Source organism: Juglans microcarpa x Juglans regia, chromosome 6D, assembly GCF_004785595.1.
Source record: "Juglans microcarpa x Juglans regia isolate MS1-56 chromosome 6D, Jm3101_v1.0, whole genome shotgun sequence".
Classification (NCBI taxonomy): domain Eukaryota; kingdom Viridiplantae; phylum Streptophyta; class Magnoliopsida; order Fagales; family Juglandaceae; genus Juglans; species Juglans microcarpa x Juglans regia.
Window position 1 is genome coordinate 4,367,086 of NC_054604.1, and position 18,276 is coordinate 4,385,361.

The 18,276-nt window shown below is 35.6% G+C and overlaps 2 protein-coding genes across 2 annotated transcripts; both read right to left on the reverse strand.

Moving 5' to 3' along the window:
- Positions 1-3,343: 3,343 nt before the first annotated feature.
- Positions 3,344-5,842, reverse strand: LOC121235628 (probable myosin-binding protein 5). The gene is made up of 3 exons (XM_041131966.1): positions 4,993-5,842; positions 3,772-4,623; positions 3,344-3,582 (listed from the first exon to the last, which is right to left on the reverse strand). The coding sequence occupies exons 1-3, from the start codon at positions 5,705-5,707 to the stop codon at positions 3,344-3,346; spliced, it is 1,806 nt and encodes a 601-aa protein (XP_040987900.1). The 5' UTR covers positions 5,708-5,842.
- Positions 5,843-7,639: 1,797 nt separating this feature from the next.
- LOC121235177 (polynucleotide 5'-hydroxyl-kinase NOL9) lies at positions 7,640-18,006 on the reverse strand. Its single transcript, XM_041131461.1, has 12 exons — positions 17,559-18,006; positions 17,333-17,401; positions 15,580-15,925; positions 13,915-14,012; positions 13,753-13,786; positions 11,155-11,324; positions 10,809-10,992; positions 10,055-10,235; positions 9,417-9,516; positions 8,715-8,842; positions 7,856-7,962; positions 7,640-7,824 (listed from the first exon to the last, which is right to left on the reverse strand). Exons 3-11 carry the CDS (start codon positions 15,765-15,767, stop codon positions 7,909-7,911), a joined length of 1,137 nt encoding a protein of 378 aa, XP_040987395.1. The 5' UTR covers positions 15,768-15,925; positions 17,333-17,401; positions 17,559-18,006; the 3' UTR covers positions 7,640-7,824; positions 7,856-7,908.
- Between the last annotated feature and the right edge of the window lie 270 nt (positions 18,007-18,276).

Here is an 18,276-nt window from a genome sequence, read left to right on the forward strand (position 1 = left end):
TATATTTATATGCATCCGTTAGTCTAGTAGATGTAGAATTGTTACCATTATGCCCTCTGATCATGAAAGCTTTAATCGACTTTTGGTTTTGGAGGGGTTTCTTGTGGGCTGCTGTTATTATTATTATTATTATTATTATTATTATTATTATTATTATTATTATTATTATTTTGGACTTAGACGCTTGTGATCTTTTTTATGGTTAAGTTGGTTTTTTTTTAAGAGACGAATTTTTTTAACGGATTATTTATTAAGTAAATACTAATGGTATTTTAGAATTAAGTGATATTTTAGTGTTATGAGAATTTTAGGTCTTGAATAATTAAAATAGGTTATTTTAGCCTCTTAGGTTTAAATATTGAAATACGTGTTCGATTGAAAATTTATAGAATTTACGTGATTATTTTATAGGTAACGATTAATATTTATTCGGCATTATTGGTGAAATTTTTTGAAAGGCTAAGAAGTTCAGGTAAGCGAGGTTCTTATGCTAGACTTTGCATAAAAAAGAAAATGAACTGAGGTTGATTTATGAAAATGTGCATTATATGTTTTGAAACAAAAATGTGAAAATAACCTCAGTTATTTGTTGGTCATTACTCATTGGACTCTGATGAAAGAGAAAGCATTTTTGTCATGACTAGTGTAGGCATAAACTTATTTTTGACATTCTATTTCTGACCTATGCAAAATGAGTGAATATGAAAATTTGTGCATGATTATGTAAATATGTTTTGCTTTGATTATGAAGATGATATGATTTTGTTCAGTACTCTGTTTGGATAAGATGTGATTTCTGAAAACCTTTAGCATGACTCTCTGATTCTGAATTTGATTTTGTTTCTGCACTGTTCAGTTACGGCCCTGCCACGGGTGATAATAGTGGCATACGGCTCAACCACGTATTATAATAGTGGATACGGCCCAACCATGAGTAATAATAGTGGATACAGGCCAACCACAAGTTATAATAGTAGATACGGCCCAACCATGGGTAATAATAGTGGATACGGCCCAATCACGGGTTATAATAGTGGATATGGCCCTGCCACGGGTTATAGTAATGGTCTCTGTTTTGAGTGCACACCTTGGTGACAAAGTAATTTATGTTCTGCTTGGTTATCTGCAGATGAACAACCCTACCACGGAGGTTATACACGGCCTCTGTTCCGATATAATGTTTCTGATGATGATCATTTATGCTATGCCAAATGATATTTTCTAATGAAATTATTTCTAAATCTTCACTCTGATATTTTGATAACGTGTTTTGCTTCCGCACTCTGAAAATGAAAATATTTTGTTCTATATTATGATCTCTGTAAATGTTTCTATGTACACATTAGTATATGTTCTCTGCTTACTAAGTTGTTGTTAACTCACCTTCTTATCTCCACAATATTTTTCATATGATGTTGATGTCCCAATTGGAAGTCAAGAATATAAAGTGTTAGCAAGACTGACGATCGTAGATGAATAAGTGCCAAATAGCACAATTATTTATTGAAGAGTCTTAGTTATTAGAATTATTATTTTATGTTATTTTGGAGTTTTGAGTTATGGACGTGTCCGAGTCTGTGGAGATTTTAGTTTCTTTTATTGAGGTTTTTCTATGGTATTTTGGTGGAGGAACATATATTTTCAGTTTGAATAAATGAATTTATGTTTTATTTGGAAATGGAAGTATTTATAATTGTGATATGAGAGATGATTTTAGATTACACGAGCTAACTCTCTGAACCTCTGAGAACAGGGCGTTTCAATTCACATATTTCTCATCTCATTTCCTAAGCATCCCTTAAATTCAAAAGATGAAAGAACAACAGTAACAAGGTAGGTTTTGCTTGGAAAGACTCGCATTTCTAGCTTATGTGAGAGTATTGAGGCTCTTAGGGGTTTTTTTTTTTAAAGGCAAAATATACTTTTTAGTTTTGCAACATGTACCTAATTAAACTACTAAAACTTGTTACATTCTTTAACTACCAAAAAGGTTATAACATTGATCTTACTAATGTTATTTTATTTTTCATCTCATCTCGTACGTAGTATTTAGCATTAATTATTTCTCACCATTTAGATAACATTTTCCATTATAAACAAAAGATTGGGATCCATACATGAAACAACTCCTCTTATACGAGAATAATAATTCCAAGCACATGATGTTTTGTGGAGAGGTTTTATGGTTATCCACTTTTAGGGTTCGCCAATTAACTATCATGAAGATCTTTGTGTCTCTTTTCTACCTTCCCTGGCATCACCAATAGTCTCCTAGCACCCCTGTAATTAATAAGTAGCAGCATAAATTTTAATCAAGCTGAAGAACAACCAACTTATTTGAGTTTGATCAATCAATTTCTCTAAATAACTATTTCCATTCTCTCTCATCACACTTACTCGAAGTACTTGATCGAAAGCTCGTAATTGCTTTCACAGATAAAAGTTGATGTAGACATTGCAATATTATTGCTATATATTTCACCTGCACAAGATTAATCAGAATTTCATTCTCCTGTTTTCTTTTTTCTATTAATTTTGATTAACTGCATTTGAGCACTTCAATAAATTGAAAAAAAAAAAAAGGATGTAACTATAGTACTGTTCATCCAGGTTCCAACCTGGGAACTCGGGTTTCAAAATCGGGCCGGAACCCGAATTGAAACCGGTTTTTGAAAATCCAGAACCCGGTTTTTTTTTTTTTAAAAATCAAAGCCTACATGTTAAGAATATTTTTTCATGAAAAAAATGTTAATGCAGCATTCAAACTCTATTTATTTAATTTTTTTAAATCAAAGCCTACATATTCCTTGACACCCAATAAAAAGCCACGTGGAGAAGAGTATAAAAAAATCATAAAATGGATGGTTCATTAGACATAATATGAATTTTCTTTTTAAGTTTCTGTCCATTTAGTTGCTAGAAATGAACAAAAAAGAAAAAAAAAATCAAAACATTCAAACCGAAAAAATAAAAAAATAAATAAAAAATAAACCTAAGTTCCGGGTTTAAAACCTGGTACCCAAATCAGGTGTAACTTAATTTTTTTATGCGGATACTGGTCTGGATTTGTTCCGGGCCGGATAAAAACCCAGCCCGGATGAACAGGCCTAGATGTAAGCATGTTTTGCTTCGGTAAGTATGCATTGGAAAAAACAGAACAAATAGTAGCACAGTTTCTAAACTTCCCTTCAACTACATTCACTATTATATATACTTTGCAGAAATTCTAAGATGTTTAGAGAATCTTGACCATAGCTAACTAAACATATCGTGACAATTGATCGAGCACAATTAATTAGAACCAATTAATTACATTTACCATAAAAAATGTTTAGGATGAGAATCATGCATCATTCTCTTCGAGAGGCATTGTCACAAGTTGCCGAAGCTTCCTCAGATTTCGAGATATCTCTATCAAAAGTTTAGTTCCTTCACTATGTTTCTCAAGCGTCTGAGCAGCATGATCTAGGAATCCATTGTCTGCTTCAAGGGCCTTCACCCTCTTACTAAGATGAGACAACTCTCTTGTTAGGAGAGTTTTCCTTTGCTTTCCTGCTACATGATCAGAGAGATTAGTTGATACTTTGATGGTGATATCAGATATGCAAAGAATCGTAAAGACAAGCTCGATCAAAAAGTACTTAGATTTTCAATATCTCTTCTACCTATCTAATTATCTATATGTTTAAAACATGCTATTTTGCATGCCCACATGTATCTGCATGAATATTTACCCATCTCATCATTTTTTTTGTCAAACATTTTCAGGGCTACTAGGCAATGAGGAATGAACCCCGTTTTCTGATAGAAAGTGACTAATCTTGTTTTTTTGTTTAAACCATCCAAGAGTATGTGTTTCCTCACCTTTAACATGTTTCAATGATTCGCTTGGGATAACCCCTCCATTTGCTTCTTGTGTTGAAAAGGGTTGAGAATTATTGTGTGCATCTTCTCCATTTATCTCCCCTTCATTGACATTAACATTAGAACTGCCACTTTCAGATTTTGCATTGTAAGATGAGTAAGATTGTGAGCTATTGTCTCTGTAATTCTCATCTTCCCTTGTGCTTCCATACTTTTCTCTATATGCCTCAAGTTCATCCTCTAAAACCTTAATTTCTTCCTCTCTCTTGGCAAGCAAATCAATCGCTTCTTCTAGGGCTTCTTGGTCATACTCTGCCTGCTCCTCCATCATTCTCTGATACTGTAAGGCATCCATCTGAACAGCTGCCTTTTCTGCTTGTAACCGGGTGATCATGGCCATTGCATTGTTAGCTGCAACAGCTGAAGCACTTCTTTCTTCATCTAATTCCATGTACAAAGCAAAAAGCGAATTTCGATCCAATCGAACCTGTCTCTTCAATTTATGCAGGACAGAATTAGCACTATCGGCTTCATTTGGTTGATTTTCTTCAATAGACCCTGCAGCAAACGTTGTTTTTCCAAGTGGCGATTTCCTTGTAATCCTAGTACCCAACCTAGGACTGTTAGTGGCTGAATCTGACAGTGGGATTCCAAAGAACCTGTTCCCTCTACCAAAGTTAGGGCTCTTTGAGGCTTCATCAAACAAATCCTCAGCTTCTGTCAATAACGCAACTGTTGCAGCTTTTACTTCTTCTCTAGCTAGAATTATACAATCCAAAGAAGAAAATTAATTACATGGTCTAAAAAATCAAGAGCAAAGCATGAAAAGTATGGATGACAGATCAGAAATACAAGGATTTCAGCAATTAAAAATCAATAGAGACAGTAAAAAAAACACATGTATTATCAGTCAAGAACTGTTTGAAGCAAATAAAAATACAATGGTGAATATTTTCAATATCAATACATAGTTCATAAATGACTGAACTATGACTAGTATACATGGGCTAAAATTACTTACTCAAGAGTTTGTGAACTAATTTTCTTTAGGATTTAAGATAGCTCTCGATTATAAATACAAGAATTATGGGAGAGAGAGAGAGAGAGAGATTTGGATCCTAAACTCACATTGAGTATAGGGATTGAATGCAGTCGAGCCGTCTTCGTCCTCCAGAAGTGAGTCAGGGTCAGGAACAAATTTAAGATCCATATTGCGAGTCTCCTCTTTTGCCAATGCCGCTAATGGTGTTCGTGGTGAAGGAGCAGGAGTTATTGAATACGCACCGGCGCCTTTTCCCTTTGAATATGATGAATTAAACTTCAAAGGCTCTCCACAACACGAACAACAATGAATGCTACTAATGATCTTCTCAACCTGGACAATATCATCCTTCTTGCATGTAGCCAAACTTAGATCATCTTTAACAAAACACTCAAGATCCTTGTGCAAAATCCCTACAAGAGACTTGTACGTAATGCAATCAGATTCTTTCTCGGTTGCAAATGAAAGAAGGCACCCTTCACACATCTTTCTTATGTCGGACAATTTCTTATGGTTATGGCAATATGCCAAAGATGAAACACCCTTCTTGTGAGCTTCACATATTGAATCATTGTAGTAGAAATCGGGGTCTTTGTTGAACAGTACATGATCGATTCTGGTGCAAAGCAAGCAAGGGACTTTAAGTTCGAAGAATTTGGCGAATTCATTGGCAACAAATGCAATAAACCCATCAATGAATAGCAGAAGAATCAACACCCATTCGAGCACGGCGAAGATCAAGAAGTGGGGGAACTTTCCCAATTCTTGTTCAACAAAACATGTAAATGATCGCTTTGCCATTTTTTCGATCCAGAAACAAAAGTGAAAAAGACAATACTAATGCTAGTTATGACTAATTCAAGTGGGAACAAAATCAGAAAATATGGAAAAAAAAAAAAAAAAAAAAAAAAAAAGAACTAAATCAGAGCATGGTACTCAGAGGCTGGTGCAATGGAAGATCATGACCGTGGTGCGATGAACCAGCTCACCCAGATCATGATCTTTCTTTTCTGAGGGTAGAGAAGAGAGCGGTAAAAAGTAAAACGAGGGAATTTTGGGTGGTTTGCTTTATTAGGCCAAATATAGACAGTTTTTTTAGGAAATTGAGGTTGTTGGGTAGACTGTGCAGCTGAAATAACGGTCTATCATGCACTATCCAACCAACAGCCGATAACGGTCCGACATCTTTCCCGAAAGTGGGCGTTTGAGTGCTGTTGAGTGTTGACATAGAAAGAAATTTATAAACTGACTCGACTTTATATATATCTTAAAAGAATCCGTTGAAAGAATGTCTAGAAAATTAAACTGTTGCCATACCACTTTTTTCAAGCCATGATTATGATACAAATGGTCTCCTTTGTTCGTTTAGGTAAAATTTTATAAAAAAGTTCTAAACATAAGCTCTACACCATGCATACCACTTAAAAATATATGATTTTATTTTATATTAAATATGAGGATAAAAAAAATAAAATCACATATTTTTAAGTGATGTGTAGAAGTATAAAATTTCTGTGTAGCACAATTCAAATTTTATAGGAATGAATAGATTAATTCTACAATCTCATGGTTTATGCTATTTTTGGGAGAGAGAAATAATACTAATCAAATTATATATAAACAATAATAATTATTATTAAGTAGTCTAAAAATATGGATAATATAGTATTTATATCTTATCACAGAATGACATGCCATTAAATATTAATTTTTAATGATATGTAATCCTGTAAAAAGATACGAATCATGTCTTTGTAATTTGGAATTCATAAAGTAACTCAAACAGATAAGTCACATGCAAGCTCTTCGTAAAAAAATAGATTTTACTAATAAAAAATAATTTTTTTAACATTTTTTTTAAGTAGAGTCCACTTTTTTACAAAGGTTTATACGTGACTTATTTATTTAAAATTTATACAAATTATTTCTCAAGTACCAATATCTTCTTATTCAAAATAATGCCAACAACAATTTTCTTTATAACCCAATTTGATTATTCTGATACTACTACATAAACAGGAAAGCTGCAATATCGATGTCAGAAAATTAAACCTTGTTGTGGAAGGTGGCATTTTCTATGACATTTCTCAGCCCAGCAGACAGCTTGCTTCTCGGCTCCTTTTTGCGTCTCAATTTCTACCTAGCACTACACCAGAAACGATTTTATTTTATTTTATTTTTTATTTTTTTTTTTTGTGTGACTGTAACCAAACCATCAGAAGAGGGTTGGGAATTTCCACTTTTGTTCAGATTTCCATCCATAGACACATTTGAATGTCCCGCAATTACTATCACACAGCGTTCGAATGCTCAATGATTATTGATCGTTTAGTTTATTTACATTTGGACGTCAAGTCAGAATGTGGGTTTGCTCCTAAAGGCATTGTTGTTTGTGAGATCTCAACCATCTGCATGGTTCACTTTTTATGATACCTCATACTGAATTATAAGAATAAGTGGTATATAGAATCCCACGTTACTTAGAACTGAGATTCTTTATAATGATTACAATAAAACTCCAATTATATCATTGACTAGTCATTTAATATACATCCAGACGTGACGCATTAAACTTTTCATTCCATTTGTGGCAATTTTATGATCGCTAAAACGTCCCTAACGAACGATCAGCTCATGTTTGAGCATATGATGAATCACTTCGTGCCAACCTGTTGCCAATAAACTAATTGTACGCTCATGCGATGTGCAAAGTGCAAACATATTCATTCTCAATGTAATGCAATTCTGTTAAAATATATTTGATCATAAGAGATATGAATGACCTCCACATTAGGAGTTAGTTCAAATAAATGAGTAACAGAGCCTTGGATGTCTATTAAATGACCATAAAACTGGCTTCTCCTGTCATTAAAAATAGATCTTCTCTTACAAGGTTGGGAAACAACTTTGCTGAATATTTTTTTTTTTATAAGTAACTTTGCTGAATATTTCTATAGAAGATCCTAGAAGAATTTAATTTGGTATCATCCCTCATGTAAGAGCTAGCTTGAAGAGAAAACATTTGCAGACATGTATGGTGATATGCATCCCTGGACCTGAAAAGAATCCAATTGTTTAAATAAGACCTACAGCTTACCTATCGGGAAACCTACAGCAGCAACCAAACATTTAAGGATCTGCTTTGTCATGGCAAAAATTAAACGGTCTTAAATTTGTATATTACAACACATTAGTCATCACTATTTCATCCAATCTTATGAGGAGCAGGAGGCACAGATACCCATCTATGGCCTAGAAAGTAGTACGTCACATTGTTTGTTTTGGTTTTTGAAGAACTGAGTGCAGGTCAAGCAAATAAGAAAAAGAAAATTGAAATGGCAAAAAGTATCATGTAGCCAACCAAACAACTTACGATTTAAGGTAAAGTTAAGTGCGCGTGCAGACATCCTAGAGTAATGCCGCTGAGTAATTCAGCAAAATACGCCTCCTAAATTACGTTCACATGAACCACTACGTGACAGTCACCTAATTTTCTCATCCTCATATGCATTCCTCATGACACAGATTTATCAACACATTTATGCAACAGCAAATTCATCAAACCAGTTCACTAAAAAATTAACAAGCATCTCTTGTTCCTACAAGCCAATATTGAGGTGGAATTTAGTAACAGTATTGGCGTGGAAATTGAACCAAAGGATCTAAAAACTATCCAGACTTCGCTCACAAATGCATCCCAACAGAAATCAACCAATAGATGGTACACGCAAATGAGAATACAAGGATTATCAGAAAAGACATGTTTTCTTTTTCCAGGAATATATCACAGAGGAGGATGATCTATTACCTGCAACAAGCAAGTAGGAATTTGGATAAATCCCTGAAGAAAAATATCGACCTTCTCCAGGCTGCTATGAGGAACAGGAGTGATAACGTATAGCAAACCTTTAAAAGTGTCAATGCTTCTCACTATCCCTGTTCAAAAAGGAATTAGGTTCAGGTGGTTATCACGGTGAATGTCATACTAAAAGGAAATATGATAATGGATGTGAAATGGTTCGTGGAAGCATTTCCAAGAGAAAATTAAACGCAATGGGAGTACAAAAACGGCTATCTTGAAAAAACAGTGAAACATTTCATTCTAACTACAAATACTATCAGAATGAAGCTGTATGTAATGCTTTGCAGGAAACTTCTGCAATGGGATATGGTTATAAAAAAAGTGTTCTTGTGGAAATTAAAAATATCTCTTTATGATATTGCGTGATTGATTCCTAACAAGAACTTGCATACCATCATGCAAAGGAAAAAAATATTAAATGCACTTCAGTACTACAATTTGACCACAAAAAGGCAGCCATCTAACATGAAAAATGATTCCAAATTATTTTTCTACTCAAAATTAACGCTCTAGCTCCACAGTCAGTCTAGCATATTACTATATCTACAATCATGAGTAATCCCCAAAACTGACCAGAGCTATAAAGATGAGAGATCATAAATGATAACCAATTGAGCTAGGCAACACAATAAAATACAAGTAACCTACCAAGACCAACACACAAAGGTAAATTTTCAGAGTCTTCAGAGCTAATCGCCAAGCCAACAATGGCAGCATTCAAACTGTAAAATATCTCAGAGCTTGGGACCTAGCATCAGAAATTGGAAAAAGTTCAAAGAACTTGAAATAACATAACAAATAAACAAATACATTCCCTGAACATGGATCAAAAGAAAGTTAAAAGAAGTGTTTAATATAAAGATAAATGAAGTCAACTAATCTTCTCAGGAATCTGCCTTAATATATTCAAGACAATCCTGCACTGAATGGGAAGGGACCATAACAATCGAAATGGTGGTTATGCAAGATTTGCCGAAACATAAATTTCCAAAGGAACTGCAGCATTTAAATTAACACATTCAACTAACCTTGAACTTAATCGTTTTTTCTTTAATACCTTATTTCAGTGGGCTTTGGCTATTGTGTTTAGTGGAACTAGTGTTCATAATTTTCTTGTTTTTTTTTCTTGTTCCTGACCTGTAATTAGGTTCGGTTTTTGTATACTTCTTGTGTACTTGGCTTTGCCTTGCTACTTGTCTTAATAAAATTTTCTTATTCATAAAAAAAAAAAAAAAAAAAAAAAAAAAAAAAAAAAAAAAACACACACACATACACATTCAACTAACCCGGCAATGGAGATGTCTGATCTTGATGCTTGAAACTGGAACTTCATAAGGAGGGTGACAGGCCAGTGCATGCGCAAGTTCTTTGATTGTGGTGATATCCAGGTCACTTGGAAAGCATTGCCTGAAATATGCCATTATACGTAAATCACGCAATAGCTGCGCATCCTTTTGCACTAACACCCTGGAAAATGACATGGAGGTAAGATGTAAAGAATACTTATAAAAAAAAAAAAAAAGTAAGATGTAAAGAAGAAAGGCTGCAACACCAACAAAAACCCATATCTTCTAGCAACAAATATAACCACTAGTATTTCAATAGCAAAACTGGATTACATTGTTTGGGATACGAATCAATGCAAGTTAGGGTTAACTAACAAGAATTCCTTATATATAAAATCCAACACAAAACCACACAATATATACAACCTTCAAGCAGGAAAAAAAAAACAAACAAACAAACTCCAAATTCTTTTTAAAATGCATAAAGTAATCTGGGACTCGCAACTCAACTAATGCGATTATATAACTCACTTTCATCACCAACAGGCTTCAGTAAACATCGAATTAAAATCAGGATAAGGGCAAGAAGGTTATAGTTCCAATGGTTCTCCTATATGAAGAACAAAAGCTGACATGTGCCAAACAATAAACATTTGCTAACAAAAAAGTTCATGATTTTGTAATTTTGTACAGAGTAAACTACACTTACAATCTAACAGGTTCAATCTAAACTAGGAGGCAGCTAAGAACTTACGATCGGTTATAAGAATCCTGACGAGCTGAATTGATCTCAATTAGACTAACCATCCCATCATAGTCCTCATCTAACCAGAACCTCCCAGCTGGTAGATTCTTACTCGCAGCAGATATGTTTATTTTAACCACATGGGTGGGAGTAATGCATTTCAACATATCCACCAGTATGTCGTAACCAACACCTACCACAAGCAGAATGAGGAGAAAATAGTGCGGTCACTATAATGAACCAACTTAGATTCAAGAAAAGAAACAGTACACGGGAAAGAAGTAATACAAGATTTCTGAGCATCTTTTCATATTACATATTGATATAGAAGTAATGAACCATCCAAATAAGCTACCTTTCACCCAGCCAGGAGTATTTATAACAAGAGGCAATTCAGTCTTAGCAGGGTTTTCATTCTTGTTAAACAAGCAGTGATCCTGTCGATAGTAATCATACAGGGTAAATATAGCTTTCAAGTATGCTGTTGGATCCCTTTTCGAAGACACATCACCAAAGAAGAAGCATCTGAGAGGAAATAAAAATACTGAGTAATTCATATATTTACTCAATAGAATTAGCACAGACAGAAGACTGCCTACTTACAACGAAGGCAAGACTTAAAGAGAGAGGTGGAACAAAAGCTTATGAATGTTAGCTCAAATGGCGCTTCCTTTCTGTGTAAGAACAAGATGTAGGGTGATATTATTGGTTCAAAACTCAAGGTGAGTGTATAATTCTTTTTTTTTTTTTTTTGGTTAGGTAGGTGAATATGTAATTTACCAATAAAAAATATCAGAGGTAGAAGAAAGCTTACAAGCATGAGCTCAAATGGCGCTTTCTTTCCATGTAAGAACAAGATGAAGGGTGAAATTATAGGTTCAAAACTCTAGGTGCATGAGTAATTCATCAATCAAAAAGGAAAAAAAAAAGAGACAGGTGGAAGAACGCACATAGAAGTACTAAACAGTTTATTAATATTAGTACACTAAACTCTATAAGCATGTTTTTTAACAAATAGATTCCAAGTATTGGGTCACAAGAAATGTTCAATACACATTCAAAGTAGCAAGGTCCTATCTGAAATTCTGAAAACCAAAAAGATTACCAGCTCTGTACCAATTGTGCCAATCATTGTCACCCCCAGGCATTGGATTCAAAGTTTGGGCTGACCTTCAACTATGGCCTATGGGCCAGATTTATCGTATTTGATTAAATTTCCATGATTAAATTTTTATATATTGCTATTGTTTGATTTTATAGATGTTTGGGATTTTAATTATGCATAATAGTGAGTGTATTGGGTTAGTGAGCTTGCTGTCCAACCCACTGGACAGCTTGTGGCGCCAGCTTGGGCCCAATTTAATTTCGAATATTTAACACATACTTATGGAATGATTTCCCCCCCTCAAAATATCAGATTTTGCACAAATTTACAAGACTGCTAGCAATCCTAAGCTCTCAGACTTTCCTCCTTAAAAAAGGAAGGCATTGTGTGATTTATTGCTGGAAATAAGACCTAGGGAGTTTCCAAAATATGTTTGGAAGCAGGATCCGATTTTCGTGAATGCATTAGGCAAGACTTTATTTTTATTAGCATAGGAATAAATTAGGGAAGAGGCTGACAAGATTTTAGGACTACTTAGGAAGGAAGTTGACACTTGAAATAGCTGTTCTGCCAGCCTTGAAATCTCCAGCGATCAATCCCAACCCATTATAGCAAGTATAAGAGATCTTTCCTTATACAACTCACATGGAAATTTCTAGCATTGGGAATCTGCAGCCAACTTAGAAACCCAATATTTACTCAACAAAATTCGTATTAAGAGACTGCCAGGATTATACCAGCAGTCCCTATGCCCATACCTCGCCCCTTAGGTCCAGACAATTTCGGGCTTGTTTGGGAAGTGAGATGAGATGAGGATTTTGTGAATAATAGTAAGATAGTTTGTGAATAGTAGTGAGATAGTTTGAGTTGAGTATTTTTTGAGTTTTGGGAAATGAGAGAGAAAAAGTTGAATAAAAAATATTATAAAGTTAAAATATTGTAATAATAGTTTTATAATATTGTTTTTGTTTGGAGATTTGAAAAAGTTAGAATTATTTTTTATTTTTTATTTGGAAGTTTGAAAAATATGTAATGATTAGTTTAAAAATTTTGTATTTGAATTATGTTTAGGAATAAGATGGGATGAGATAAAATGAGATCAGATGAGAATTTTGTGTCTCATCTAAGGCCCCAAACCAGAGGCTGCCCCATACACACTTGTGCAGCCCTCTCTACACTCCACCAAGTTTCATATCATCAAAGTGTTAAAGAATTCTCAAGGCTGCCACCACCATTGTGCTGCCACTCTCTGCCACCCTACGCTGCCAGAATCAGGAATATTTTTTTTTAAATTGGCACCGGGTGTCTGAGAACAAAGTTCCGAATAATTCTAGGGGTGCACAAGCTCTCGGCAAGGTATTTAGGGGAAGTTCCCCCAGTTTGATGGCCCCTAAAAATTGTTTGCACCCAAGAAGATTCAAACCTTCAGACTTGGAGAGCGCATACCACCAAGATCAAGGCTTTTACCACTTGGTAGCAATTTCAAGTGACTATTTCTTACTCTCTGTAGGTAATTTGAATTCTATGATGTCTCTCATATATTGCCTTTCCACAGCCCTCTCTCTCAAGTTCTCTCCACCAAAACTCTTAAAAAGAACCTCCTAAACTCTGCTACAAGATAGGGACATAGCTGCTGTTGGGGCAGCCAAGGACTTCCACCAACTCCACCTTGGGTTGAAAAAGGTGCTTGATTTGCATGCTTAGTTGATCCTCAAAGCTAAGGAGATACGGTAAGTGGCATGATCTAATAACTCATACTCAAAGGAGAACTTGAATAAAAGATGGTGAACTCTATTCTTTTGAAAAACGAAGTTAATAACTAGCACAAAAAGGATCAACTGCTCATACCTCTCGGGTGTCTTCAAACATGGGATTGTCAAATCTAACAAAACGAAAGAGAAATCTAGATGAGTAATTAAACAACTAACAAAAAACAAAGAAACTTGTGATGTTTAAGAAATACAATGAGTTCACAAGATTGTTAAGAAAGATAAAACTGTAAACAATTACCTGAAGTTAGCTTGTCAACTACAGTGAGGGATACAAAACCAGGAGGTGTAAACTCAGGCTGACCAACATCTGTATCCAAATAAGCTACTTTTTTATACCTGCAAACAGAAATAAAATAAATTTAAAAGAAAAAGCTACGGGTAAGAAGGTAAATATATCTTTTTTTTTATAAGTAAAAAATTATATATATCAAAAGGAGAAACCAAATACACTAAATGTATACAAGAAAACACCTTGCCCAAAATGACCCAAAAAATCCCTAATGACCCAAAAAGCCCGTGGAAAAACAACCCAAAATACACTAGACCCAATCCCAACCCCTTATTTCCCCTAGAACTAAAACTCTACCTGAACACCCAACCCCAACCCCTTGATTCCTCCCGTCTTCACAATGCCCTCCCTTTAGACTTCCCTCTAGATGAGCTACCACCCTTAGCGTCGTAGTTGATTGCCCAAGAAAGACCGCTGTAAGGTCGGAATGATCAAGTGGAAGAAAGCAGAACTAACTAGAAAAACCATCCCCCAAACCGGGTCCTTTATGCAGAAGAAAAAAAAATTCTAAGCCAATGATGAATAATATAGACTCAGACCCCCAATTCAGTATTTCAGATATAGCAATCGTAGTAGATTCCAAAATCAATGCAATCTCTGCAGTCAACAATTACACTTTTTATATTAAAATGAAGTTGAAGTATATTCAACTTATTTGCATAGATCCATTTGACTTGCATAGAGTAGATGAAAAAGAATTAACTAGGAAAACCATCTCCCAAACCCCTCCCTTTGCACAAAGAAAATGGAACAAAAAACAAGAAATCTAAACAAATGATGAATAATATAGACCCGGTTCAGTACTTCAGATATAGCAATCTGAATAGATTTCAAAATCAATGCAAGCTTTGCAGACAACGATTAAACTTTTCTGATAAAATCAATTTGAAGTATATTCAACTTATCCGAATAGATCCACTAACAATGATCATTCAAACAAATGTGAGGAAATCTTACAACAAAAAATATTCGCCGAAACCAATTAGGCAAACTAGTAATGAACTTAGTTAAACTATCAGATTGTTAAAGGCATAACCACTGATTTAAAAGCCCTATGACTGTTGGATACTAATTTCATTAAATATTTAACCCTAGGATCATAACGGTCGCCCCTTCCGTAACTCAAACTCGTGACATCATCCCTGCTCTAATACCAATTGCAAAAGGCCTACCCATTGACCCAAAAGCCCTTAGACCATTGCATACTAAATTGGTGGAACCTCTAATCCTAAGTATCATAACAGACTTGTCATGTAGCAGATGCAGGGGATTTCAAAACACAAATCAAATTTAAATTACAGAAATCAACAAATTAAGATCAATTTATTTGAACCAGATATTGAATCAATAAACACAGGAATATCACAATCTCAGTTCATCTTTACATCCATTGAGCAACTAACAGTCTGGCCATGATGATTCTTAAGTGAAAACACAAGTATGATAGGAAAAATGTCTTACTACCAACAAATAAGTTATAAGTTCACCCACACAGATTCCATACAGATCCAAAGAAACGGATTTCACAACCAACACAGAAAACGCAAATAAGACCATTACTTATTTAGAAAACTAATTGAGAGAGAGAGAGAGAGAGAGAGAGAGAGCAACGACCTCTGGAGAAGGATGTTAAGGAGGTAGCGGGAGAAGGTGGTTTTGCCACAGTTTTTGGCACCGCAGATGAGAGCAATGGGAGGCGGCGAAGTGACCACATCGTACACGATGGAGTCTGCGGCGTGGGACCATTCCTCGGATATGTAAATGTTAGGCGATTGGGTTTTGGGTTCTAAAAGGGAAGCCATGGCTTGAATTCACGTTTCTGTTCCTGTGGTCTGCTTTGGTAATTGGTTAGCCCTCTAACTTTCTAATCTCTCGTCGTGTCTGCTGCTGCCGTTATGGTACAGGAGTCCAATGAAAAGTGAGCACTGTTTTTGTGAACTGAGCATGTCTGGTTTGAGAGCTGCATTGAACATTAACAAGTACCCGGCACAATTGTGACAATTCTCACTATAACATCATGTACCAGGAGGGCCAGAGAGGTAATTTCTGACACTTGAAATCACATTCCAATAACAAAGGTATAAACTCCAAAGGCTCTATAAGACATCAAACTCATTTGTTCAAACCAAATATATGTGTACCTCTACAAGAACATCAATGAACTACACCAATATAATTAACAAGAACACAACAAAATCTCAATAACAACATCAATATCCCAAAATAATACTGAAAAAGAAAATGACTAGTTTCTTGAATAAAATCCTCTTATAGACTCTTATAACCTTTGGCACTTATTCCACTACACTCAACTAATCTCGCCCATGCCTTTTATTTTTTATCCTTAGCTAAAACATCCTAATCATCTTAAAAATAATGGAAAAAATTGAGTGAATTATCAACAACTCAGGAAGCAACGAGCTTATACTAGTGTGTAAATATGAGGCAGTTACAGAAAACAAAAACAAACAGTTCTCAAAAATATGGCAGCGGTATTTTTAGAAGCATTTCATCACAATAATAATATACAAAAGACCATAGGCACAAGCATAACCAAGCATAACTGAAACAACATCAGAAGCAGAAGCAGAAGCCATGTTTACCCTTGTGGCAGGGTTATGCATGTTTGCAGTTAGCTAAGCAAAACATATCACTATTTTGTCACCAAGGCGATGCACTCAAAACAGAGGTCATGTTTATCCCCGTGGCAGGGATGTGCATTATGCGAATAGTCAAGCAGAACATAAACCACTTTGTCACCAAAATGATTGCACTCAGAACCGAGGCCACTATTGTATCCCATGGCAGGGCTGAAGGCCAATATTGTATTCCATGGTAGGGCTAAGGGTCACTATTATGTCCCTTGGTGGGGCTAGAAGCCACTATTATATCCCATGGTAGGGCCATAAATTAGAGCATAACAAAATATGATGCCTCAAGGTTTTCATAAGCAATATCATACCATAACAGAGAATTGATATCGAAACTAAAGCTCGAAGTGAGCCCATAAACCAATAGTCCATCCTGGTGACTTGGATTTATAACGGCCCTAGTACAACATTCACACACTACTCCACCAATAGATTAACCCAACCTCCTTGGATTCACTTAAAATTCAGCAATGTACGACACGATCTACAACCATATTCCCAACAAATTAGAACACCAACCCACATTTTTACATTCATCTCCTCCTCCGACCACAACATTATATGCAAGGGACCCTCCAAACGTCAACCAATCATGAAATTACTCAACTACAAATCCCAACATACAAACCAGGGATAACCCAAACTTCCAATAGGCACAATTACAAGAGCCACAAATTTAACTATAGTTACAAGGCTAATGCTCGAGAGTATCTTACCAAATCGTGCAGTGGCGATCGGTCGGATTCAATGGTGTGGCAGCGTTGTCTATTGTCGTTCGGGATGCTCTGTGACATTGAAGACAACATCAAAACCGAATTCGAGATAGTGAGGAAATACACGGTGGGAGAACAAAATCGGACGAAGTGGGAAAAGAGGAAGCCGAGCCAGACATGAGTAACCAAGACAGACTTGCGGGAGAGAGAGAGAGAGACCGAGACGTACCTGTTTGTGGCGTGGGGCGGCACGCTGGCTCTGGTGACCTTTATCGGTTGCCACCGTCAGTCTAACACAGAGACACAGTGAGACGCTAGCAGAGAGCTAGAGAGAGAGAGAGAGAGAGAGAGGGCAAGAGAGTGAAGGAAATGTAGGTGGAGTAACTTGCGGTGTCGAAGACCGAGAGCGAGAGGCGGCGACCTGGACGTTCCACGGTGAGCGAAGGTGCAGAGGAGAGAGAGAAATCGGGCTAGGGAAAACAGAGGCTTGGTTTGGCAGAGCCTTGTGGCACACGGCGATGCAGCGGAGCTTCACGGTGTAGACGGTCGGCCTGGAGCCAGGGACGGCGGCTAGCGGCAAATCACAGAGAAGAGAGGGAAACGCGGAGAGAAAGGGAGGCGTGGGGGTTGGGTCTAAGTTGATGCTGCGTAAATATATTTAGAGCGGTGCACTCTGCGCTGCTCTGCCGGCTGACTAGCACGTACCGCTAGTTTATTAATCAATGGTTTTTTTCATATTTTTTTAATATATTTAAATATTTTTAAAAATTAAAAAAAAAATACATTAACACATTTAGATTTTATTTGATTCATTTCAACTCATCTCAATTCATTATTATAACTTTTTTAAATTTCAATACAAAATATAATAAACAATTCAACTTTTTCAAATCTCAAAATAATAATAATATTAAAAAATAATATTTTATTATCTCAATTTAATTCAA

Excerpts from the sequence above, each read along its gene's own strand:
- LOC121235177 (XM_041131461.1), bottom strand. The coding sequence starts at position 15,767 with ATGGCTTCCCTTTTAGAACCCAAAACCCAATCGCCTAACATTTACATA. Across the intron at positions 14,013-15,579 it reads CTTAACATCCTTCTCCAGAG|GTATAAAAAAGTAGCTTATT; the intron begins GTCGTTGCTCTC and ends TTCTGTTTGCAG. Across the intron at positions 11,325-13,752 it reads TGTTTGAAGACACCCGAGAG|ATGCTTCTTCTTTGGTGATG; the intron begins GTATGAGCAGTT and ends ATTTCCTCTCAG.
- LOC121235628 (XM_041131966.1), bottom strand. The coding sequence starts at position 5,707 with ATGGCAAAGCGATCATTTACATGTTTTGTTGAACAAGAATTGGGAAAG. Across the intron at positions 4,624-4,992 it reads ATTCAATCCCTATACTCAAT|CTAGAGAAGAAGTAAAAGCT; the intron begins GTGAGTTTAGGA and ends GTATAATTCTAG. Across the intron at positions 3,583-3,771 it reads TCATTCCTCATTGCCTAGTA|TATCAACTAATCTCTCTGAT; the intron begins GCCCTGAAAATG and ends TCACCATCAAAG.